The sequence below is a fragment of the Camponotus vicinus genome, unplaced genomic scaffold (genome assembly GCF_025532165.1).
Source record: "Camponotus vicinus isolate PSW18456_S1 unplaced genomic scaffold, iyCamVici1.0 SCAF_2, whole genome shotgun sequence".
In the NCBI taxonomy this organism is placed as follows: domain Eukaryota; kingdom Metazoa; phylum Arthropoda; class Insecta; order Hymenoptera; family Formicidae; genus Camponotus; species Camponotus vicinus.
The window spans coordinates 13,668,519-13,695,523 of record NW_028141956.1 but is presented as its reverse complement, the minus strand read 5'-3'; the positions used below and the strand labels follow the sequence as shown (position 1 = coordinate 13,695,523).

The window sequence follows — 27,005 nt, the reverse complement described above, 5'->3', positions numbered from 1 at the left end:
TATCGATTATTTAATGTGTTGAATTTATTCGTGAAAAGTACTCTTATCTTCTTTTTACGAGGTTTTACGAAGTTTCAGACAAATATCTGACGATCATCATACGTGTGATTTTGTAAAATGGAAAAGATTTTACGATATTTACGATTTTATGATATTATGCAGCGAAGAACGAATTTTTTGCGACAAATTTACGAATGCACTTTTAAATAAAAACAATGTCGATAAAAACAGATATTTCGATAATTCAAGTTCTCCAGCGTTTGGAACGTTAACAAGAGATTTGTTTATTCCTGTTTCATAATATTGAAAAATTTATGATTTTTATTATTTTATTAAATTCTGAATTTTACTTTTTGTAGATGATTGTAGTTTATAAAAATTGTTGGTATCTGAAGTTATGATTTAAATAAGACGTCGCATAATATAAATGTTCACTTCCATTTATATTATGCGACGTCTTATTTAAATCATAACTTCAGATACCAACAATTTTTATAAACTACAATCATCTACAAAAAGTAAAATTCAGAATTTAATAAAATAATAAAAATCATAAATTTTCCATTTATAAGGCTTTTTAAATTAAATTAAAAATTGTTTGTTTTAACACTGATAAGAAAATGATTGTAATAAGTTTTTAACGCTTTCACTGAATTCGATAAAATCGATATTGTATCTTTAGTCGTTATTTTTATTTGTAAGATGTACGAGAAAAGATCGTGCGAGAAACGCGATGAGACTACAACGGAATCTGATTGTAAGATGAGGACTCATCGAACTGATGTTTCTGCGTAAAACCATATATACAATGTGATTCGAAAAAACCTTTATTTACAAACTTCTACGGATGATATTTTGATTAATCCAATGATTAAAATCTAGTTTCTAGTTAATTTTAATCATTTTACTATTTAGACATTTAATTAATCTTTCGATGGTAAGCCATTGCGTTATCGAAGAAATTATAATTAAACTACTATAATTAAAAATAGATTTATACACAAATTTGCTACGTGATTAGGTTATGCTTGAAGATAGAAACTTTTTTACTTACATTAAATGCTTATATATATATGGTTGAAAAACTTGTCTGAAAGAGCAATGAATCAATAATACAAATATAACAGAAATTTTATTTATTTCGGCAACAAATTTCTTTCGATTTTACTTGTTATCTTTTGGTTTACAAAAGAAATATAAATTCAAGAGATATAATTATTTTGAATAAATCACTATATTCGTACTTTTATTTCACTCTGTAGATAACAGTGTTTACTAAGCCTAATAGGAAAACCAGATAAGGAAATGTTATTCGCAAGGAAAGTGTACGTGACGGTATATGATATATTATTATAGAATGCATTGACGCACATATAAAATTTTAATTTTATATGTTTTTTGATAGTTTTTTGCGCCAAGTCATAGATAATAAGGTGAATCATATACAAGATGTTTAATTGTGAATATCTTAGATTTTTGAATTTCAGATCTATAAGATTATAATAAAAAAGACTTATTATTAATTATGTTATTCTTAATTATGTTATATTCAGATATTGTGTCAAATAATGTAAATAAATGAAAGAAATAAAAATTATTACAAAAGCGCCAATGTTTTTTACATTAAAATTTTATTACTTTAATTATTTTAATTTTATTTCACCGCAAATCGCGCAATAAGCCAAATAAAACATAATTTTATATTATTTTATATTCCATTTTATATTCCATTACTTTTATAGAAAAAAAGTAAATTATTTTAAAGGAAACTGAATTATTTTAAATTTTCAAAGTATGACGGAGTAAATATTGATAATGATTTAATCGTAGATATAGCATATAATTGTAATATAGCATATAATTGTAATAACAAACGAAATGTAGGAATTATATCTATAGAAAATCAAATATATAATTAAATGATGTTTTATGTGTTTTATGTGTGATATGAAGAAAAGGAAGGCATGTTTTCGTTGTGTAAAGAGCTTCTGAAGAAAGAACCAATACTGTGCTCCAGAAATTACTCTATAAAAATATAATATTAATTTTTAAGTAGACAATTTAATTACACAAGTGGATTGCCGGAATAGAAATAGAATCTTTTTCTTGCGTATTATAACATTAAATTTCGATAGAATCTAACAAACCGTTTACAACAACAATTCGCTTCCCTGCAAGAATTCATCTTATCCTGCATAAGTATCTCTTCTAATGTAATAATGTAGATAACATTAAATTTAGAAATCTTTTCTGTGCCCGCGGGCACATATTTCTCCTGCACTCTTCTTTCGTTCATCTCAGAAGAGAAATCGGAAGGCAACAGTTATAGCATTGTTAGATACCTACATTATATTATTCTTGTTTTCAGATTATAAAGACAATCTTATTTAATTCGACAGAGAAGAATAAGAATTATTGTTTTACTTTTAAAATTGTTTCATTTTTATATTACATAAGATTGTGACTGGATTAAATGTGTCAAGAATATTTTTCGTCTTGTTATCAGAAATCCTTTCTGAGAGGGCGCATGGATAAAGAATGAGATTATCGAGAGCGACTATCGAAGTCGCTGATAACTTTTGTGTGTGTGTGTGTGTGTATGAGTTTATTACTTATTTACTATAAAACTACATATATAAAACTACATATATAATACATATACAAGATGAATAAAAATTTGAAAAACTTAAAAATAATTATTTTTGGCTACTTATCGAAGATGAAAATAATTCTTTAATTATCGATTAAAGAATTGTTTTATTACATTATCATTATTAATCAATTAATAACTGCCGACATTTGATCTATGACAGAATGCTTTTGCTGCATAAAGTGGTATTATAGATCAGTCGAATCGGACGAATTCTTTGCGCGATAATTTGCTTTTCCATAGAGATTGATTTTTTTCCATAAAGAAATCATCCTGTTGTGGCCTTGTAGTGGCAAGTTGTTTGAGGATGCAATAGTATGTTGAGTTGCTGAAAATATACTGTGACTCTGGCAATTGAACCGTTTTAGAAGCAGCTGTCTAATCTTTCTATTCCATACAAATATGAAGAAAATGCAAAATTGCTGCATGATGTTCAGCGCAAGGAAAGTGTACGTGACGGTATATGTTATATTATTATAGAATGCATTGACGCACATATACAATTTTATGCAAAAGATAATAAAAAACACTTTATTTATTTCCAGGTTCAATTTAAACCTGTAAAATTAAAATAATTAAATAAGAGAATTAAATAATTGAATAAGAGAATTAAATAATTGAAATAAAAATACGTGTGTGTAAATATTTTATATGGTTATTAATATAAGTTTATATGAAAAAGTCCAAGGTTATTTATGTATAATTAATAAAAATGTTTTTGATTATCGAGAAATCATAATTAAATAATAACTTAAATATATATATTTTTGTAAATGTTACTTTAATAAAATTAAACTACAAAATTAATAATACTAGTTTTAAACTTAGAAAGAGAAAGGGAAAAAAGCAAAGAGAAAATAATAATTTTTAATGAAAAATTTTTAAGAAATGATTATTACGCTTTAATAAATTAAGAGACATTTATTGAAGTCAGTACGATAATTGGTTTTATTAAATGTAATTATAAAAACAGACTGTCACACAAAGATGCTGTATTAAAATGACAATATCTTTTTTTCCTTCTCTCTTGTTAAAAAATAAAAAACATATGATTGATAAATTTTTTTATTAATATTTTAGTATATATTAGAGCTGTTACTTTTGACAGCTTTAAAGAGTCGAAGTTAATTTCCAAGATTCGAACTTTTATTTTTCGAAAAATATATTCTTCTAAATTTATATAAAAAATATTGAAAATATAAATAAAAGTGAATTAATTAATATATATACACAAAAATAATTTATTTAAAAAAATTCAATATTAAAAAATTATTAAAAATTATTAAAAATCAAAATTTGTGGACATATTTTTCAATTGCAACATTTTATTTAGATTTTGTCATATAATTTTATAAATGTGTATTTATCACAGTAATTTTCGAAGCTTTGAAACTTCGAGGGCTTTAATACCATAGCTTCGAATCTCCGAAGCTTCGAAATTCGAATATTGAAACCTTCGAAGTAAATCACCAAGTGTATATCATCTATATGTGTGTATAAGATTTATTATATATATATACATATATATATTTTACATATATATATTGTTTATAAAATAAATTACGTATTGATGTAAAAATGTTGTTTACGTACCATTGCTTTTTGTCATTATATCGTTTATCCTTCGAATTTTTCAAGTAATTGGCAATATTCTTTTCGTAATGCATGATATTTCTTGTCGTACAGATGCATAAACAAATGCTACTGATAATAGAAATAATTATAACTCCATAAAAGCCCAATAAAAATGCCATATTGTCTGAAAATGTGATGTAAAAATTTAATTTTTTACTATTACATCGCGTTTTGTGCATGAAATTTATTTTTAATTTTAACAAGGACATTTAGAATTATAGTTACATTATTATTTTATTTTTATGAGCTAGCATTAATTAATTTATCTATCGGTATTCACACTTACTACCAAACCAACACTCAGTAACAGTATGTTCCGATTGGAAAAGACTTCTCGACATGGCAGGAATAAAATTCATAATAACATGAATGATAGTAAATATAAAGGGACCTCCCCATGCGTAGATAGAATATATAATTAACATTTTTTTCTCTTGTTTCACCTTTCTTTGTGATGAATGCAATTGTCTGCGAAGTGCAATTTACACTTTACTTTAGTTAGTCGGTAAAAATAAAAGTAATCATGATACATATTAATATAAATGTGTTTAAAATTTTTGAGAAAATTTACCGTACATAACTATAAAAATTGATATAAATTTTTCAACTTTATGATATAACAAAAACTATGTATTCATATATATTGATGTAATTATTCACGGAACAGATATAATAATAGCAATTTTATATTGAATTTTTTCATTTAGAAAAGAATTTAGATGAAATTTTAGCAGAAAAATTAAAACTGTTAATAAGTTTGATTTATTTATGTTGTTAGAGAAGAAAAGAAAGAAAAAAGAAAAAATCAAAATGATATTGATTTTAGATTCTTGAGACGTTAAAAAGAAGAGAAATTGTAAAAGAGCTTGTATATTATATCACGAATTAGAAACTGTAACGAAATTTTATAAATAATTTATAATATCAATTCAACAATATTACTTGGTTTTTATAAATTAAATATCATCTCACACAACAATCAATAGTGAAACCTTTAAAGAAATTTTAGAAAATATAGAAGAGCTATACATTTTTTAGCCCATAAAAGTGCAGCCTATGATTTCTATGTTTGTGTACTAAATTTACAATGTTTTAAACCCAGAAGTAATTGACATTATCAGGCAAAAATGACATGACCGGAAGTTCACACACATAAATATATTCTCTATTTTTTATTTCAAACATATCATTTCTTGAACTACCTTTATATATCTTTGCACGTATAATATTAATGTATATATTTACATATATATTTACATATTTATAAACAAATGTTTTGTCATTTCGTACAACATAAATCAATCTTATGAAGATTCACATACTTATAACACAATTTACATTATAAACAAAATATATATATGGAATACTTAGCAGCTTACCTAAATGTATACCACATATCAAAACTCATTACATTTAACCAAAAATAACTTCCCAATAAGGTATAGTATTTGATAAAATCTGAAACAATGAAATAAACAATGTCAATTGTGTCAATTAATAAATTGTGTCAATTAATAAATATTTGCAAAATAGTGAAATTTATAGCTATATTATATGTGATCGTAAAAAACCTATTTATGATGAATTAATTTTCTGCACTGTAAATATTAATAATTTTTTATGAGGCATAATTCTGCGAAATTTTACAACATAAAAAATATGTAGATAATTTTAACGTGATATTAAAGTACACCAAAAATATAATATTTTTATATAAAATATTTGTTGGCGCAGGAAAAAAAATAAAGTAGAAACAAAACTAAGTCGGATATAAATCACTTAATAAGCTTTTATTAGACTCGTATAAACCTCGTGCTATTATCGCGACGGTCTGCGAAGGAATGCGAGAAATATCGATGGTCGCGATACGGGAAGCCTAAAGCGCGTCGGTACGGACAAGAAAATAAATACAGGTGGAATTTATAAGATAGCGGTGAGGATTGAAATAGTACAATCGTATCTTAAATCTCAACACGCCCTACTCGATCCGAGCGCAATCAAAAATTACATTCGTATGCACATTATACGCTTTTTAATCCTAACGACTCGATACATTGGTAATGTTTAGTCTTTGGCAAAATTTTTGTAAAAATCGGCTACCATCTTGGTCGTCGGTATTGATGTTAACATGAATATACCGTCTTTGACGGCTTGCCGAACATAGTGATGTCGAATATCTATATGTTTTGTTCGAGAATGGTAGATCGGATTCTCGGTCAAAATCTGCGCACTCCGATTATCGCAAAAGATCGTGATCTCGCCGAATCCAGGATCTCCTAGTTCTCGCAATAAGGATCTTAGATAGGCGGCTTCCTTTGCGGCCTCTGCAAGTGCCATGTATTCGGCCTCGGTCGATGACAGGGCAATCGTTCGTTGCTTTTGGGCCTTCCAACTCACAGCCGCTCCACTTAGAATAAATGAGTAGCCGGTGTAGGACCTTCTGTCGATCGCACAGTTTCCCCAGTCTGCATCTGAATATCCAGCAATTTTATCATTTGTTTTTCTAAAACATAAACCAAAATTAGAAGTGCCCTGTAAATAACGCAGTGTGCGTTTTGCCATTCCCCATTGCTCCGGTGTATAATAATTATTAAATTGCGCAAGATAACTGGCGATATATGCTATATCTGGTCGTGTAGCAACAGCCAAGTACATTAAGGCCCCGACAAGCTCACGGTAAGGCATGGTTGAGTTTTCATCGTCCTTGTTTGTTTGAGTCTTTATTGTGTCCATCGCTCGTGCTCTAGTCTCGCAGGCGTGGATACAGGATTGCAAGACTCCATGTGAAATCGCTCGAGGATTTCTTGAGTGTATTTTTGCTGAGTCAGTGAGATAATGTCTTCCTTTTGATTAATTTCAATTCCTAGGCAATATCGTGCAAGTCCGAGCTCCTTGACCTCAAACTCTCGTGCCAAACTATGACAAAATCTTTTAATCTTTGTTTCATCCTGTGAACAGATCAAAATATCGTCTACATAAATAAGTACAATTAATTTAGTTTCGCCGCGCCTCAAAATATATAGGCACGGGTCAGCATTGATGGGGGTTAGTCCTAGCTTCCGTATGACAGTATCCAATCTCGCGTGCCATTGGCGTCCAGCTTGCCGAAGACCATAGAGCGCTTTCTTCAACAAGCAAACTCTATTTTCGTCTTGAATGTCGTGCAACATTTTCACTGCTTTTGCTCTCAAGATGCTATGCTCGCCATTTCGTTGAACGATTTCCAGAAGAATCTTCTTGAGCATCTTTGGCTTTTCCATAAACACCTCTTCGTTCAGGAAACCATTTAAATATGCCGTCACAATGTCTAGCTGATGGATCTTCATTTTGTATCGGACGGCTAGCGCCATCATTAATCGCATTGACTCCAATCTTGCCACTGGTGCATAGGTTTGCATAAAGTCAATGCCCGGGCGTTGCAAAAATCCGCGTGCAACAAGGCGAGCCTTTCGCCGGCTTAGCATTCCATCCGGCCCCAACTTTGTGGTGACTATCAAACGACAGCCAATTACGGTTCGATCCATTGGCCGTTCAACCAATTCCCAGGTATCTTGAGCGAGAATGTTTTTAAATTCTGTCACTATCGCATCCAACCATTCATTTGCCTGTCCGGTCATAGCTTCTTGAAGTTGTACCTCCGCCACCTTTGCTGAAGCAATCGCAAGGTTTGCTTCGTGGAAAACATCGTCCTCCACATCTGCTTCGTTATCGTTAGATAATGTATCGCTGTCAGAAATTTCAATAGTAGATTCATCTATTGAGTCTCCATTTTGTCCCGTATTTTCATTGGCAGTGTTCCCTGAACTGGTGAATCGGAATTCTTTTCGGGGTCTTCCGCGACTTCCAGTGCGGAGAATGCGCGGTCTGCCTGGTGTCCGGCGCATTTCGACGTTGGGTTCCTGAATTGCATTAGGTGCAGCTTCGGCTTCTACAATATTTGCAGGCGTCTTCGTATTGGTATCTGCACGATCTTCTTCTATAAAATCTTTCAAAATGATTTCCTCGGTGTTAGCGCAGTCCGAATCAAGTTCCGTATGGAATTTTATATCTCGAGTGGTAATCACTCGATTCTCGGAATGAACCCATACTCTATAGCCTTTAGAGACCTCCGAGTATCCGACCAGAATGCCTTCCTTTGCTCGTGCGTCGAATTTCCCTTTTGCTGGTGTCTTATCGAGAACAAACGCCTTTGTACCGATGACACGTAGGTGCCTCAGATCCGGTGTCTTCCCGATCCATTTTTCGTACGGCGTCCTTCCCTCAAGGCTTCTAGATGCGCATCGATTTCTCAAGTAATTAGCAGCGTGGACGGCCTCTGCCCAAAATGACATCTGTAAGTCTGCCTGAAACAAAATGCAGCGGGCCATCTCGATTAAAGTTCGATTCTTTCGTTCCGCCACACCGTTCTGTTGTGGCGTGTGCGGAACAGTAAGTCGCCTTCGAATTCCTTGTTCTTTTAAAAAGTCGTCAAATTCTCCGTTGCAGTATTCGCGACCATTGTCGCTCTGAAGATATTTGATTCGTTCTCCACATTGATTTTCAGCGTAGGCTTTGAATTCCTTGAATGCGTTTAAGACGTCGCTTTTCTGCTTGAGAAGGTAGATCTCGCACCAGCGTATGCAGTCATCGACGAAGGTGACGAAGTAGCGTGCACCCCCTTTCGATTGAACCCTCATGGGCCCACATAGGTCACTATGAATGTTATGTAATCTCTTCGTGCTTCTTGATGTGCTGTGGTCAAAGCTTAATGAATTGAGCTTACCTTTCATGCACATGCTGCAGGACGGTAACTTATCTGCTCGTCCAATGTTTACGCCCGTGACAAATTGCTTCTTCGTCATCTCTACTAGATCGCGTATGTTTAGGTGACCCATTCTTCTATGCCACAATTCTAGCTCTCTTTGGTCTCGGTCTCCCAAAGCTGTCTGAGTCATTTTGTCCGTGCCGCGAACATAATACAAGCTACCAATGCGATCGGCCACCATTCGAGTCGATCCGTTTGAGTCATTCACGATCGCTTCGTTTTTCCGAAAAATAACCTCGCAATCACGGTCCGTAATCCTTGATACCGATATCAAATTTGTTCGCAAATTGGGAACCAAGAGTCTCTTCAAGGTTAACCGTTCTGTTTGTTGATCCGTCTGAGACATTTAGTTGAACGATTCCTCTTGCCTCTATATCAGCCGAAGCGTCGCTGGCCAAACATAATCTCTCACGTCCGACCTTGGCAACGTCAACAAAAACATTCTCACTGTGGCATACGTGAGATGTGCTTCCACTGTCAAGACACCAACGATTGTCCTTGTAACTGGAACTTGTTATGAGCACCATGTTCTGCTTGGCTTCATATACAATATACGCATCAGGCTCTTGAGCCGTTTTTGGCCCCGTGACCTTTAGCATTTTGTGGGCATTCGTTAGCCTTGTGTCCGTACTTACGACATTTAAAGCATTTTATTTTAACTGCTGTATTAGAATCATTATGCCTTTTATTTTGTTGCGAGGAACTATGCTTTTTCCACCCACCTTTTGGCTTCTTCCACGTTACCATGGCTTCAGTTTCATCGTCGCGCTTTTTCTGCCGTCGAGCTTCACTCTCCTCCAAAATCTTGACTTTTAGAGCCTCCGCGTCAGGAAGTTCGTCACGAGATTCGATGGCACATCTAAAATTTTCAAAACTCGGTGGTAGACTGTACAACAATAGAATGCTGAGTAATTCTCGATTAACGTCTACGCCCATGACCGCTAACTTATCAACAGAGTCAAGAAAACGGTTCATGTGATCGCGCACATCTTCTCCTTCTGATAATTTTTGTATAACTAATTTCTTCAATAAAGTTGCTTTCCGGGCCGGCCCTTTCGATGCATAGATACCTTGTAATTTTTGCCAGACCTCGCGCGACGTGTCACATCCGCGTACCTGTTGCAGCTCGGATGGGCTAATGGATAGAATTAAATCAGATTTCGCTTGCTTGTCGTTCTGTAGCCATTTTCGGAATGCTGCATCGTCGGCCGCTGCCATCGGTGCTGGTAATTCGCCGCTTGCATATTTCCACGTGCCGTTCTTGGTCATCAATGCTTCCACCTGCATGCTCCAGGAGTCATAATTATCCTTCGTGAGCATTTCAATCCTCATCGAATTCGACATTTTTCATTGATGATTACCGATACACAGGCACACCGATCAATATCGAAACACGTGCTCGGAAAATGTACACGGCAACCGCACCGGGAAAGACGTATATCGTTACACAATTCTACTTTAGCCGTAATTATTTAAACGGTTTTCCGCCTGGGCCCATAACCTGTTGGCGCAGGAAAAAAATAAAGTAGAAACAAAACTAAGTCGGATATAAATCACTTAATAAGCTTTTATTAGACTCGTATAAACCTCGTGCTATTATCGCGACGGTCTGCGAAGGAATGCGAGAAATATCGATGGTCGCGATACAGGAAGCCTAAAGCGCGTCGGTACGAACAAGAAAATAAATACAGGTGGAATTTATAAGATAGCGGTGAGGATTGAAATAGTACAATCGTATCTTAAATCTCAACAATATCTTTATCATAATTTTATTCATTATTAGTTTTGTGTTTTTAAGTTGCAAAAATTATAAATTATGTATTCAAATTGTCAAAAAGTATTAAACCACTAGGATGTACTGACATTCGTAAAAGATTTGTATACTGCATTGATTGCTTTGTTATACAATTTAAATATGTTATACCACATGCAAAACAGATGAACTCCCCCATAGCATCCTTTTTGATTAATATAGTAATCAACACAAGCGTGCATCCGATGAATGTCAATCCACTGTATCTTTGCAATATAAAACCATGTATATTACGGAGCTGGCACTATGGAATACGTTATGAAGATCATTAATGAAGATAGTATAATCCCTAATTGGCTGCCAAAATACGATTATAACAGTATTAATCGGTACAAAGATACTTTTATTTTGCTTTGTAGTTTTACTCATAATCTCCTCCATAATGTCCAAACAAACATTTACGATAAATTTATCTTGAGCTACGTTAGCGAGGCAATAAAATGTTGATTCAATGCTTGTGTTATAATAATCTATATACAATGAGCCATTAAGGAAAAACACAGTTTTATTTAAAGGATTAATCTCATAATGTCCAGTTTTCTGGCACGGATCATGAACGGCTAAAAGAAATAATTTGTCCACGTCTTTACTTTCGTTTTGTAACGAATCATTGATGTATCCATACATATTCCGCAAGAAAATAAAGCTACCCTGTCTGGCAATGCATTTTCCGTTAATTAGACGATTACCAAAAGGACAGCATAACCGAATACAAGTAATATTGTCACACTCCTTGTACGGAATGATATTAGGTGCTTTCCATTTACATCAAAACTCAGATAAATCTCACTTCTGTCTTTCTTTAATATGAATGTTGAAGAAAGACAGAAGTGAGATTTATCTGAGTTTTGATGTAAATGGAAAGCACCTATTGTTTTTATTGTTATTTGTTTTAGAATTTTTTAAGTATTCGTGTAACGTGGACTCGCTCCTGACTTTGACATTTTTCAAGTTTTCATTTGTACTTTTCGAATCCATTTCATATTTATTGTAATTTGTGGTCTTATTCATGATTTTCTTCATACTTTCAAAACAAACGTTCACAGCGAATATGTTGGAATCTACGATGGCGAGGCAATAGGATGTTGATTCGATGATTGTGTTGTAATGAGGTAAATATAAAGAGCCATTAGCGAGAAAGAAAGTATTGTAAGAAGGATTAAGCAAATAATGTTCAGCTTTCTGACATGGATCGTGAACGACTAGAAGAAATAATTCTTCCATCCTTTTACTTTCATTTTGCAACGTATCATTAATGTATCCATATATGTTTTCCAGGAATATAAAGTTACCCTGTTCGGCAATTCCGTTAACCAGACGATTACCGAAAGGACAACATAGTCGAATACAGGTCAAATTGTCGCACATCTTGTACGGAAAGATATTGTTTTTATTATTATCTCTATTGAAATTTCTAAAGGAATCGTACATATAATCGTTGTTGCCTTTGATTCCCTTCCAGTCATGGATTTCCTGTGACATAAAATTTTTTTTGCCGCCAATCTCCGTTGAATTGATGCGAAACTCCACCGGTATTTGATTCTCATTCTCATGGACTCGAAATTTATATTGTATCATGTCGCCATCCTCGCGATTGTTACTCATAAAATTGCTATATGTGTAGTATACATCACTATAATCTTTGGTAGAATTTTCATGTAAATTATACCATTATATCGAATCCTTTTCCTTTTCATAATATCTCATAGTGGTTGCGTCAGGCTGATATCGAATTGTCGAATAATTCTTTTCCTTGTCGTCACTCATAATAAATTTGGACGAAGTAGCGAAGATGAAACAAAAAAAAGTGGAAATACACAACACCAAAGTGCGACACATTTTCCGCACATCGTCGATTATTTGACGCGTTGTATTTCGGGAAAAAATACTATTGATTTCTTTTAGATAGCTTCACAGAGAGAGTTATCTAACGGCCATATATATAAACTACTGTAAAAAAATAAAAAGACAAGTGATGTTACATAATTATAACGCTTTAGTTCCAATAAAGAGCGAAACTTTTGCAACAAATTTGTGAATGCACTTTTGAAAAAAGAAAAATCAAGCAGATATGAACTTAAGTTTTTCGAGCATGTCGAACGGTAACAATTACACAAAACATGTATTTTTTGATGGCTCGAAATGAGGCCGAAACGTATGAAATAAAGAAGAAAGATCGTTTCAATTGACTGTCTGGAGGAAAAATTTTTTTTTTCACGCCCTACAACCGCGTTGGCTCCTTATTGCCTCTTATTATTCATTTTAATTTGTTAATTTTGGGGAGCGTTTAACTTTGTGTAATTTCATGTATTTTTTACTTATGTCAATCTCACGAGTCTGAAATTTACGATTTGTAGAAGCTTATAATTTATGGAAATTTATAATTTCTAAAATTTATATGATTTAAGTAATGAATGCCATATCATAAATGTTCATTTCCATTTATTTGATTTTAAAAATTTTTATTATTTTTTTTAATTCAACATATCTGTTTACTTTCTGTTTCGCAGCAGCTGTATTACTCACCTTTTAAAAAATTTTATTTTATAATCTTATTTTTAATGCCGTATAGTTTGAAAAACTTTGAATATTTAATGGTATTAAAAGAATTAAGCGATCGAATCAAATTATTAATCTTAATTATTACTACGTCATTAATTATTATATATGTCTTAAACATAGTTGGAAAGTTCTATATTAATTTTACGAATTTGTTTTTTAGTTATGTTAATTAAATGAAAAAAAAGCTTCATCAAATGTAAATGTGTCAGCGTAACAAAGTTAGGTTATTGTGTGTTTTCTCCTTATTCATTCATATTCAATTATTTAATCACTGAAACACAAAAGATTGTTTTCAAATTAAATTTAAAATTAATTATGTTAACACTGATAAGAAGAACATTGGTAGATTTAAACTTTCTTATTAAATTCGATCAAATTGATATCGTTCACAGTTTTATCACAGTTTTTGTCTTCGAGATGTATGACAAGATCGTACGAGAAACACGATGAAACTATAGAAAATAACGACTTATAAAAGAAGCAGTCTATCAACTACCTTATATACAGAGTGGTTCTAATAAAAAGCTTTAGTAACAAAATGATCTTGATTAATCCAGTGACAAAATAATTTTAGACATTTTGTTATTTAAACATTTAATCTTTCAATATTAAGTTGTTAAGTTTTCGAGAAAACTTAACAACTACTATTGAACTACTATAATTAAAGATAGATTCACATGCAACGGTTGGCTAACGCTTGAAAAAAGAAAATTTTTTGTTTACTTTAGATGTTTATGCACAGTCGAAAAACTTCTTCAGAAAAGCAAGAAGTTAATATTATATATACTGCAAAAATTTTATTTATTTCGATAACAAATTTCTCTCGATTTTATTCATTAGGTATTTGATTTAAAATCGAAATATGCAATTAAAAAATCAGATTATTTCGAATATATCAATTTATTCATTAATACTTTTATTCCACTCTATAGATAATGATGCCCACTAGTGCAATACCGGATAAAGACATATTATTCATAAACCAATTTGCATTCTGAACTTTTATGGATTACGTCAAGGGTTACGTCATTAACATAAAAAAAAACACGATAGATATCTCCGGCAAAGTGACGGACAATAATAAAGATGAGTTATATATATATATATATATATATATATATATATATATATATATATATATATCCACATATTGTTCAAATAGTTTTCCTTAAAATTTATGAACAAAAATAAAAATTTACTTATTAAAAATTAATTAATTTTAGATTTATAACAGTCACAAGTGAAAACACAACAGATAGTACTGTCGGAAAAAAACTTTTAATAAAGAACATTTTTGCTCTTTTTATTTTATTTTATTACACGATATATGGGAAATTATACGGAGCATTTTTTTTAAGAAAATGCCTTTTTTAGTAATGTTAAGGATTCAAATTATATCACGTGACGATCTCCGAAATTCTAGATTAAAAGCGCCATCGCATATGAAATATTGTAAGTACTCAAATTCCACCGGTCTCCGGCAGTCTAAGTCGAACGCGGCATGTGTGTACATCGCCTATGCATAAATTGTTAGCATTTACAATCACGTGCGCAATTAATTTAATTTGAGAGAAACTATGTACAAATGTGAAAGCATTGTGTGGATGTGCGAGTAAGAGTGCAGCTTTGGCTAATTAATAAATTCAAGACATTTAAGTGAATAGTGTTGTATCTAATTTGCGTTTTATGACGCAAATTATCCTGCTATTCCTTTCTCCAGTAGATAAAAACTGGGATCCTGAAGACCATTTCATCATCTATTCCTCTACAAGTAAATACATACTTTGTGTATAATAATTGATCATTCACGTGCAATCAAATAGAGTAAATATTACCGATGTAATTGATAATAACATAGGCGCACAAATTAAACTTTAGTGCTGATATCTGCTTACGCGATGCGCGAAAAGATTCAACCTTAATAGAAGCTGGAAGTGTATAGTGCAACGGAAATATACAGTGTATAGGCGAATTGCATATATCTAATTATGCGACACGGTAGGCGGATGACCTGAACTTCGTGTCTTCGATAAGATACGGGCATATTTAACCAACTTAACTTTTCGCATGAGCATTTAATTTTCAACGGTACGCGATATCGGATAAGGATAATAAGAAGAGTGTAATAAAAATCTGTCCTGTCTTACTCGACAGGAAACGGCATTCTTGTAATATCTCTTACACATCGTGTAAGATTAAAGAGATTATCAAATTATAATTTTATTTTTTTACAAATTATTTGATCCAAATAAGATCAAGTCGATAATAATAATGAGAAGCTACGTATTCTTTCCACTTATCCGAAATGTATTAACTTGATTAATTTTATTTCTGTTTCAAATTTATGTAAATTATACATTTTTTTCGCAAAAATAAAAGACGATCATTTTATATATATAGTTAGTTCCAAAAACTCTAACACATGCAATATTGTAGTGTGAAAAAATTAATAGAAACAATCAGAAATCAAATCGTCAAAAATTAAGAGTAGGGAACAATAATTCTGGACACTCTAATTCATCGTTTGTCGCAGTTGATGCTGATGTTAATTGTATAAATTTATCATATGGACATAATATTTCGCAGCCGGGGATGCATTTTTCTATTAATGTTGATGGAATGCCTAAATAATGTACCATCTATAAGAAATAAATTTCATTTGTTAGTTGTAGACGTTAATGGCAAATATTATTCGTCCCACGCTACTGGCAGGCACGTGTTACTGACGGATGAGAAATTAGACTTACTTTAACAAAAAACTCGCCATTCTTTTCATGCAATTCTATCATAATACTGCTCGTGTACCGTGGAACATTCCCATAGAATATATTTAAAGCGTTATGGACATCACATTTGTGTCATGTCCAGAAAAGAGATTAAGCTTACGATCTTTTAAAGTTCCATTGATCACTTCATTCATATCGTTAATTATTCTGCGTAATAATAAACCTGTAAAAAATCACATCTGGTTGAATATTTTATAAAAATTTTTAAAAATATAAAAATACATATACACATACACACAGATAGACATACATATATAGATATGATATTTGTTAATGTATATGAACGTTTTACATTAGATAACATACCAAGATGTGCACCAATTTTTTATATAATAATAAAATAATTTATAAAATAATAAACTCAATTTTCTTCTCAATCAGAATTTACTTGGTAATTATCTGTATTCTAGAAATCTAAAACGGTAATTTAAAATGCTTTTATTTACAACAAAGACAATATATTTCTCGCATATTTTAAACATATTGCAATAAAAATAACTCTTTTTTAAAGACTTATAACGTTAAAAGCAGTTATTTTTATTATTTTTATTGTTATATATATTCCAGAGAAATGAAAGGTAATAGAACAAGTTAATTTATAGCCGAATGCTATATATGTAACCAAAATATATAATATTTAATCGAAGATTAATCTTTAATACTCTTTAAATAGATAATTTATAAGCAAAATATAGGTCTTTGATTCAAACATACCTCCACTAAGTTTATTTAGTATGCCGTAACTTAATAGATCAAATTGTGAAACAGTGGCATCCATAAGTGCGCCATTTGGAAATAAGCTTTGCGTCCACTTTGGTAAACGTAGTCCAAAAGCTGCTTCTGCTTCCAAAATCTAATATATACGATAGAGGCCAAAGATTGTCGTTATATTTCTTCCTGTATAGATCGACACTTTTTTCATTATACTACCAAAATCTGCTTCTTTTATTTTCATTATTTCATTATTTTGTAACATGTTATGTTAAAGTCGGATATATCTAAAAAGAAATGCACATACTTGAAATAGTTTAAAGGCAAATAATTTCAAGAAGAGAAATCATTAATATTATTATAATTATAATATTATTTATCATAAAATTTATATAACATACTCTTTAAATATAGTATAGTCTTTTTTAAAATATAACGCTAAAAAGTCTTAAAAATATCATAATTAAATTAAAATAATTAATCTATAATATCTATATATAATTATGCTAAAATATTAATGTTTGAAATGTTTCGATAAGAGTAAAGAATTATTATAAACGTTTGTCTAGATTTTATCAATTACGTTTCGCTTACGTATATTTTTTTATTAATTTGTTAAAATTTATTCTTACATTAATATAATTAAAAATTATACATATATGTATATGTATATATATATATATATATATATATATATATATATATATTACTTGAGATGTACGATTTATTGTTATTAATTGATGAAGAAAAAATGATTACTTAGGGCACCAATATGGAATAAGCAGCTCATCGTAAGTCGCATTAGTGTATATGAAATCCACTGGTTGCCAAGGAAGCAGTGAATTCCATTTTTGCACATCAGTAGGTGGATAAAGCGCCGCGAGAACTAACTCGAAGCTCATTTTGGTTCTAACGATTTCTGTACTCTGTGTATAGATGTTTGGCTGATAGTATACATTTCCGAGAAAACTGTTGTATCTATTTCTTAATATCAATCCTAATTGATATGCTCTCCTCTTGCCAACCTTAATAACATTATTAATAAATATTAATAATAAGAAGAAAAATCAAATATAATTTATTGTTAATTTTTCTTACAAAGAGATAAAGATTTGAAACTAAAACAATAATATCTTCCACACAAAAACAAAGAAATGAGAAAAAACTTAATTTTTTCATTCTTACAGATGTGTTTATTTAGTCGCATTTGCCTTCATGAAAAATATCGTGCAAAATTGTCTGGACAGTAATTTTTGTTTTCCAGAAATTATAAACATACAACATATTTATTAACAGTGAAAAAGTTAAAAATGTAATATAATATTGTATGTAATATATAAGTAAGATATTTTACATTAGTTAATTGACCGTTGCCATCTGGGTAATAGTTATAATTTTTATACGGATCATTTGAATAAGATTCATTGAATTCAGTATCTACTGTACGATCGCCATGTCTGAATATCTGCAAATTTCAACTTTACATTATCGTATCGAATATTTTAGAAGAAATCTTTTTGGCAAAATTTTAATTTTCACATCATACCGCACTCACTAATCGTAACTTCGTGCCTTGTGATTGTATTGAAATACATGTTGTAAGTAAACCGAAACAAAGTATTAGTGCAATACCTAGATCACATTGAAATTCCCCATTTTTTAACTAAATCTATAATAATTATGAAATTTAAATATTTTATAATAATAATAATATAAATATTATATAATAATCTATACAATAAAAATGATTAATATATAATTACTTACATTAGAAAATGCACGTCTGGTGCTCTTGATATATTTTGTTAAAGTGACAATGTTGATCGTTTCTGAGCTTAAAACTAACGCTTATTTGTTTAAAATATGTACGTCTGTTATTTATATCTTTTGTCAAAGTATGCAATATTGATTGCTTTTGATGTATTTTGCCGAAGTGACAATGCTGATCGCTTATTTAAACTGACGTTTACATCTATTTGAAATATGCATGTATTGTATTTTTAATATATTTTATTAAAGTATATGCCGATCGCTTTTGATTTCATCTAAACTGACGCTTATATCTGTTTGAAATATGATTACGTAAATATTTAGTAATCCATTATCAACTGTCGTATTTTTCATGTAAAGCATCAGGAAGCATATAAGGAAGAATCTAAATAATGATATATAAATTAAAGATACATAAATCAAATACTATATTTTTCATATTTTGTGTTCAAATTTTAAAATTTAATTTTAATATATAATTATGTATAATTTTTTTTATTATAATCTAACATTTTCACTTAAGAAATAAAATAGAAATCATAAATATATTATTTATTATTTATTATTGTATTGTAATATATGCAGAAGTAGCATCTTATATCTTCTACAAATATGTGTTTTATATTGGTTAGAAACTGCATAAGACTCTAAAGATAACAATACAAAATTTACATTCTGTGTAGTACATGATACACAGAATTTGTGTGTATATATGTATATGTATATATGTATATATATATATATATATATATATATATATATATATATATATATTTATAAAAAGCAACTAAGAAATCGAGTCTATGTATTAATAAAAAAATTACCTATGCATGTTAATGCATAAAATAATATCTCAAAAACATTTTTTAGAAAGAGTACTCTTGATATTTATAAATATTTGCATCACGCATTTAATAATTATATTATTGCGATAAAATATATATGATAAAATATATATTGTCCTAAATTATTTTATCTTCGTAAATATATATACATACTTAAAAACATATCATAATATATTACATACAAGTTATTTATTATAACATTTAATACAATAATAATATAAATACAAATGTTGTATTATAAATTGACAACGAATGAAATAAATGTATCAACAGTTTTTGATAATATAAATAAAAAGTGTTATCAAAAAGTAAGAAAATACAAATTGCAAAGAAAATTAAAAAGTAAAGCTTACAAATACATCGTTAAATAATAAAAATTAGAGAACAAAAAAGAGACTTAAGAAAATGAATAGGCAAATATATCTGACAGAAGAAAATCAAGACCATGATTGTGTAAAACAAGAGGATCAACGATAATATAAAATTAATCATCGATTAAACAATTGTTCCAGCACTGTCATTCTTAATCACTGGATATAACCATTGACTTTTGATCTACGATAGAATTCTTTCGTCGGCAAAATGTCATTAAAGATCGGTCGAATCGGACGATCTCTTTGCGCGGCGGTGTGTGTTTGTATAAGGATTGGTATTTTCCCGTGAAGAACTCATCTCTGATGTAGTGGTATTATTTGAGGATGCCATAACGTGTTCAGTTGAAAACATATTGAAACTCTGGCAATCTAATCGCTTCAGCAGCAACTGCCAAATCCTTTTCTTCCATAAAAATATGATCATAACGCAAAAGTGTGTTATGCATTCCAGTGTAACATATATATACTTAATGGAAAATTGGCTTTCATTATATAACGCTTGAATAGCAATCAGAGACCATGACATGCAAACACTAATAAATAGTACTTTAGTTACTTGTACGCATAACTTAAACCTGCAAAATTATTGAATAAATAATTAAATGATTGAAAAGAAAATGTATGTGCATAAATATATTATATTTTATTAATGGTGATAATTAATAAGTTTGCTATGAGGGCCAGCGCATATTATGCACGCAAGAAGATTCAAAAACTAATCAATAATTAGTAACAAATTTATTAAGTAAAGTTGTTGAATATTGGAATCGAATTTACCGAATAGGATCTACCGAAATCATCTTCCAGAAATGTTGTTTATAAAATTGATTGCAAGGACTGTAACGCGTCTTATGTGGGTCAGACGGGTGTAGACGACTTCAAACTAGAATTGAAGAACATTGGCTGCGTTCAGCAGAAAAAGCTGCTTTGCAACTGTTGTAAAATTCATGAGCCTGATTGGTGTACGCTCTTAATTTTGACTGAATGTAAGAGCATACACCAATCAGATTCACGAATTTTACAACAGTTGCAAAGCAGCTTTTCCTGCTAAACGTAGCCATTGTAAACACATCATTAGAAATACATCGAATCGCTCAGTAATTACAGATCATAGATTATAATTGCATCATGAATTCAAGTGGGATGAAGTAATTATATTGGGATAAAGAACCGGTTTTTCATGAACGTCGTATTTCCGAAATGCTTTTTATTAAAAAACAAAATAATAGTTTGAATTTGCATACAGACACCGAATATTTACATCATAATTACGTTTCGGCTGTAAGCAAACTTCCAAACATTTGACGTTTATTTTCGAATGAGTTTATACACATCAGTATACTTATTTTATATTATTTACTATTATTGCTATTACTGACAATGAGTTCACCGCATGGTTCATTTAATTTATTTTATTTTATTGTACATCGACTTTTGTTTTATTATGTGTCGTCATATGTATTGCGGGTTATTTCGCTATCTAATTACTGACTTTTTAGTTTTAATTTATGACTTATATTGGAATATGAACCTCCACTTACACCTCTGTATAAGGATTCGACCTGCAATGGGACGACCATATCATACGATACGTACGTTTGATAGTTTTTATTTGTCGTGACAATATTTCTCGTAACTTATCTGTTTATAACTTATCCATTACGATTTATTATTTGTTTTATGTTATTTGCGTTTTTATATTATTTTTTATATTATTTGAAGATGGTTAAAAAAAGGACCGAAACGTCTGCGATTCCAATATTCAACAACTTTACTTAATAAATTTATTACTAATTATTGATTAATTTTGTATCTTCTTGTGTGCATAATATCTGCGCTGGCTCTCATAGCCTTTTTATTATTTCTATGTTTTTGCTTCTAGAGCCATTTGTCTATTATTTCTTAATAACTTTAAACTTAGAAAGATGAAAAAAGGAAAAGACATAGAGAGAACAGTAAAGTTTTTATTAAAGATTTTTTTAAAGAAATGCGATTATTACGTCTTTATGAAATAAGAAACAATTATACAAAAAAATAAAGTCGTCAATTTTCTCAAGAAAACACGAGGATGATTGAAGCGGCAATATACATACTTTTACAAGATTAATTATAAAAACATAATCAAGGATCTCTGAAAATGATATCTCACTGTCTTTCTCTCTTTCTCTCTCTCTTTCTCTTCTACTATTGTTGAAAATGAGAATGCCATTGGTAAACTTATCTTTATTAAGAAATTTCAGCACATATCTTATTAATAAGATAAATTAATTATTAATAATTATCAGCCATATCGATGCAAAGATATTACTTACGTACCATTGTTTGTTGTCATTGTAACGCCGACTCTCCGAATCTTTCAAGTGATGAGCAATGTCTTTTTCATAATACGCGATTTTTTGTGCTGTAGAGATACACAAGCAAATAATACTGATGAAGGAGATAGTTGCAATAGTGTAATAATGCAATATAAATGCCAAATTGCCTAAAAATGTAAAATAAATTTCTTATTGTTTTCTCATATTAAATCGCGTTTTATAAATGCATCAAATATATTTTTAATTTCCACAGATCATTTTTTATATTTATGTGCTAGCATCAATTGAATTATCATTAATATAGCATTCATTTACCATCAAACCAACACTTTCCGCTGAAATTTGGCCGAATATTACTCGGTACACCAGGAACAACATACATAATGCCACAAATAATAGCGAGTATAAAGGGGCCTCCCCAGCCGAAGACAGAATATATGATTAACTTTTTTCTCTTTTGTTGTTTCGTATTTCTTAGTGATCGGAATTGTCTGCGAAGCGCAGTTTACATTTATGAAGTAAAAATAGAAGAAATGCAAATACATATTAATACAAATGTGTTTTCGGTCGAGGTTTTTAGTAATTATATTATATATAACTATTAAAATTGATTGATATTAAAATATACTCGACGATAATTCCTCTTTCTTTAATCTGATTTATATATTATCCAATATTACGACATGATAAAAACTATGTATTCATATTACATATGGTGGCATATAACGTGTTTATGTTTGTTTATGTTGTTACGAAGAGAAGGAAAGAATAAAATAATATTAACTTTTGGTTCTTAAAAGACACATTAAAGAGAAGAAAAAATTAAAAAGAGCTAATGTTAAATACTATAAATAATTTAGAATATTAATTTAATTAATACTACTTTGTTTTTAAAAATTAAATATAATCTTACAAAACGGAAAAATCAATATTCAGTGAAGTCTGCAGAAATTTCGAAGAAAATGTAGAAAAAATATAAATTTTTATTTAAAAAAGTGCAGCTTATGATTTCTATGTACTAAATTTACAATGTTTTAAGCTCAGTAATAGTTTACATTCTTAGAGACAAAAAATTACATGACATAAGTCTATATATTCTGTAATCTATTTAAAATTTATCGTTTCCTGATATTATTTTTATATTGTTGTAAGTATATAATGATGTACATATTTATATATTATAAATAAACATTTCGTAGTATTTTGTATAATATTATAAAGAGATTCACAAACTTACAACAACTTACGTTGTAAATTAAATATATAGTATAATACGGAATATTTAGCAGCTTACCTAAATGTACGCCACATATCGAAATACATTACATTTAACCAAAAAATGCTTGCTAAAGCGGTATAGTATTTGATAAAACCTAAAACAATGAAATAAACAATGTGTCAATTAATAAGTTTTTGCCAAATGTTGAAATTTATAATTATATTATATATATGATTATAAAAAAATTATAGATTGTAAATTAATTTTCTGTTGTGTAAATTTATAAAGAGAAACTGTATATTTATCATATATCCTAATATATTATAGCTCAATAATTTCTTAATGCATAGCATAATTCTGCGAAATTTTAACATGGTTTTAAAATGCACCAAATACTTTTATATAATTTAATTTACTATTAATTCTTGTGTTTCTAAAGTTGTAAAAATTACAAATTACATATTCAAATTATCAAAAAGCATTAAACCACCAGTATGTCAGCATGCATTGACAATCCTAATATCTCTAGATGCTGCATTGGTTGCTTTATTATACAATTTGAATATGTTGTACCACTAGCGATGCAGATGATGTCTTCCATATCCCTTATGATTAGCACATCGTTCAGTCTAACTGTTTCCGTGATAAATACCAAGCCGCTATATCTACGTAGTATGAAGCCTTGTATATTACGGAGTTCTGGTACTATGGAGTATATTATGAACATCATCAGCGAAAGTAATATACGTCCTATTATACCATACGTATATATGATGTAATGTGTTTTAACCTCTTGAGCAAAGTCTGTATATTCTATTGGTTCATGAATGATTTTATCTTTGATTTCCTTCATAATCTCCCCGCAAATATTCAGAGTAAAGTTGTTTTGAGCCACAGCGAGACAATAAGATGTTGATTCGATGGTTGTGTTATACTTAGATAGATAGACGGAACCATCGGCGAGAAATGTGTTATTGTAAGGATAAAGCGAGTCATAATCTTGACATGGATTTCGAACAATCAAAAGAAATAATTCTTCTCTTCTTTCACTTTCGTTTTGCAACGAATTATTAATGTATCCATACAAGTTTTGCAAGAAAATAAAATTACCCTGTACGGCAATGCATGTACCATTAATCAGGTGATTACCGAAAGGACAGCATAGTCGAATACAAGTAATATTGTCGCACATCTTGTATGGACTGATATTATTTTTATTGTTATCTGTATTAGAATTTTTAAAGTACTCGAGTAAAGTGGACCCGCTCTTGTCTATGGTTTTCTTTAAGTTTTTGTTTGCAGTTTTCTTTATAATCGGATGAACTGCATCTTCATTATAATTTATAGTCTCATTCATGACCTTTTTCATACTCTCAAGGCAAACGTTCACAGCAAATATGTTGTGATCTACGGTCGCAAAGCAATAGGATGTTGATTCGATAATTATATTGTAATACGGTATATATAAAGAGCCATTGGCCAAAAACGTAATATAGTAAGGATTAAGCAAATAGTGTCTAGTCTTCGGACACGGATCGTGAACGACCAGAAGAAATGATTCACTTACCTCTTTAGTTTCATTATTTAACGAATTATCAACATATCCATATATATTTTTCAAAAAAATAAATTTACCCTGTTCGGTAGTGCATTTTCCGTTAACCAGGCGATTACCGAAAGGACAGCATAGGCGAATACAAGTAATATTGTCGCACATCTGCGGAACGATATTATCTAGTATTTGATCATCATTCTCATGATTCTTTGCGACATGCGCTCCAGATTTATATTGTATCGAATCGTCATGCTCGCGGTTATTTGTAAAATTAACGCTATACGTGTACTGCATATCATCGTTATTTCTGGTAAAATTTTCATGCAAATTATACCAATCTTCTTCGTCGTTATAGTTTCTCTTCTTCGTCATCATAGTATTTGCATCAACTTGATATCGAACTGTTGAATCTTTTTCTTCGTTGTCATTTGTCAAATTTGTCCAAAATACTGAGGATGAAGCAATAAGTGGAAGTATGCAATACCAAAGTGCGAGATTTTTTCCACACATCATCGATTACTTAATGTGTTGAATTTACTTGTGAAAAAACACTCTTGATTTCTTTTTACAACAACTGCTCAGACGAGTATTTAACGATCACAATAATATATAAATTTAAAAAGTAAAATTGTGTATTAAAAAATTAAAAAAGTAAAAGTGACATTGTAAAATTACGAATATATGATGCTTACTTAATGCGAAGATTTTGTCGAATTAAATTTAAAATTGTTATACGATAACACTTATAAAAACAACATTGCAATAGATTCTTAACTTTTTCACTAAACTCGATGAAATCTTTATTGTTATTTTCGTCTTTGAGATATACGGAGAGAAGATCGTGCGAGAAACGCAATAAGACTATTGGAGATGATGATCTTCGTCGAAGCAGCAGTCTATGTGCTGCAGAAAAACCATATATACAATGTGATTCAAACAAAAAACTTTATTTACAAACTTCTATAGATGGTATCTTGATTAACTTCGCGACTAATTTGATACACACATTTTGTTATTTATATAATATTATTTTTATTATTTAGATATTATTATATCATTGAAGGATAAACTTCCCGAATGATAAGACGTAACGTTTTCAAAAAAGTAAAAATAGATTCATGAATCAATCGTTAAAAGTAGATTCATATGCAATGGTTAGCTAATGCTCGAAGGAAGAAAATTTTTTATTTACATCAGATGCTTATATATGGTCGAGAAATTTTCCTGGAGAAGTGATAAATTGATATTTTAAATATAGTAGAAATTTTATTTATTTCAGTAACAATTTTTTCTGGATTTTACTTATCATATTTTTAGTTTACAAAAAAATACAATATTTAAAGATGAAATTATTTGAGAAATATATATTTTATTTATACTTTTATTCCACTCTATAGATAATAATACTACGATGAAGCCGGATAAAGAAATATTATTTAAAAACCCGTTTGCATTTTAAGATTTTACAAGGATTATATCATTAACATTAAAAAATACGATATCTTGATTATCTTGCATCAAGTCATGGACAGCAACAAAGACACATCATGCATTTATATATGAGCCGTTTAATTGCGAATATTTTAGATCTTAGATCAATAAGACTATTATAATAAAGAAAAATTATTATCAATATCTAGATATTGTGTGTTAAATAATATAAATAAGTAAAATAAGTGAAAATTATAGCAATACCAAGTTTCTTAGTATTAAATTTATTATTATTATTTTAATCATTTATTTTACCGAAAATAGCGACAGTTTACATAATATATAATTCTATTTCATATTCAATGCTGACTTCCGTCATAGAAAGAAATACTCGATTAAATGCCTACTAGGAGGTCTCCCACTTTTAGAATTAATATATTTATTTGTTGTTATTTATATAAATAAAGATAAAATTATTTGAGAAATATATATTTTATTTGTATTTTTATTCCACTCTATAGATAATGATACTAAG

General features: G+C 29.9%; 1 protein-coding gene and 2 pseudogenes across 2 annotated transcripts; all 3 read right to left on the bottom strand.

Annotated features, from left to right (window-relative positions):
* Window positions 1-2,838: 2,838 nt before the first annotated feature.
* LOC145966407 (uncharacterized) lies at window positions 2,839-12,669 on the bottom strand (annotated as a pseudogene).
* Window positions 12,670-15,728: 3,059 nt separating this feature from the next.
* Window positions 15,729-19,094, bottom strand: LOC145966406 (venom acid phosphatase Acph-1-like; annotated as a pseudogene). Its single transcript, XR_014437040.1, has 7 exons — window positions 19,017-19,094; window positions 18,508-18,624; window positions 18,316-18,426; window positions 17,721-17,986; window positions 16,965-17,248; window positions 16,212-16,413; window positions 15,729-16,103 (listed from the first exon to the last, which is right to left on the bottom strand). The product of XR_014437040.1 is annotated as a venom acid phosphatase Acph-1-like (transcript).
* Window positions 19,095-19,818: 724 nt separating this feature from the next.
* Window positions 19,819-25,702, bottom strand: LOC145966501 (G-protein coupled receptor Mth2-like). The gene is made up of 5 exons (XM_083090599.1): window positions 24,058-25,702; window positions 23,560-23,638; window positions 22,581-22,756; window positions 22,267-22,432; window positions 19,819-20,525 (listed from the first exon to the last, which is right to left on the bottom strand). The coding sequence occupies exons 1-5, from the start codon at window positions 25,550-25,552 to the stop codon at window positions 20,165-20,167; spliced, it is 2,277 nt and encodes a 758-aa protein (XP_082946725.1). The 5' UTR covers window positions 25,553-25,702; the 3' UTR covers window positions 19,819-20,164.
* Between the last annotated feature and the right edge of the window lie 1,303 nt (window positions 25,703-27,005).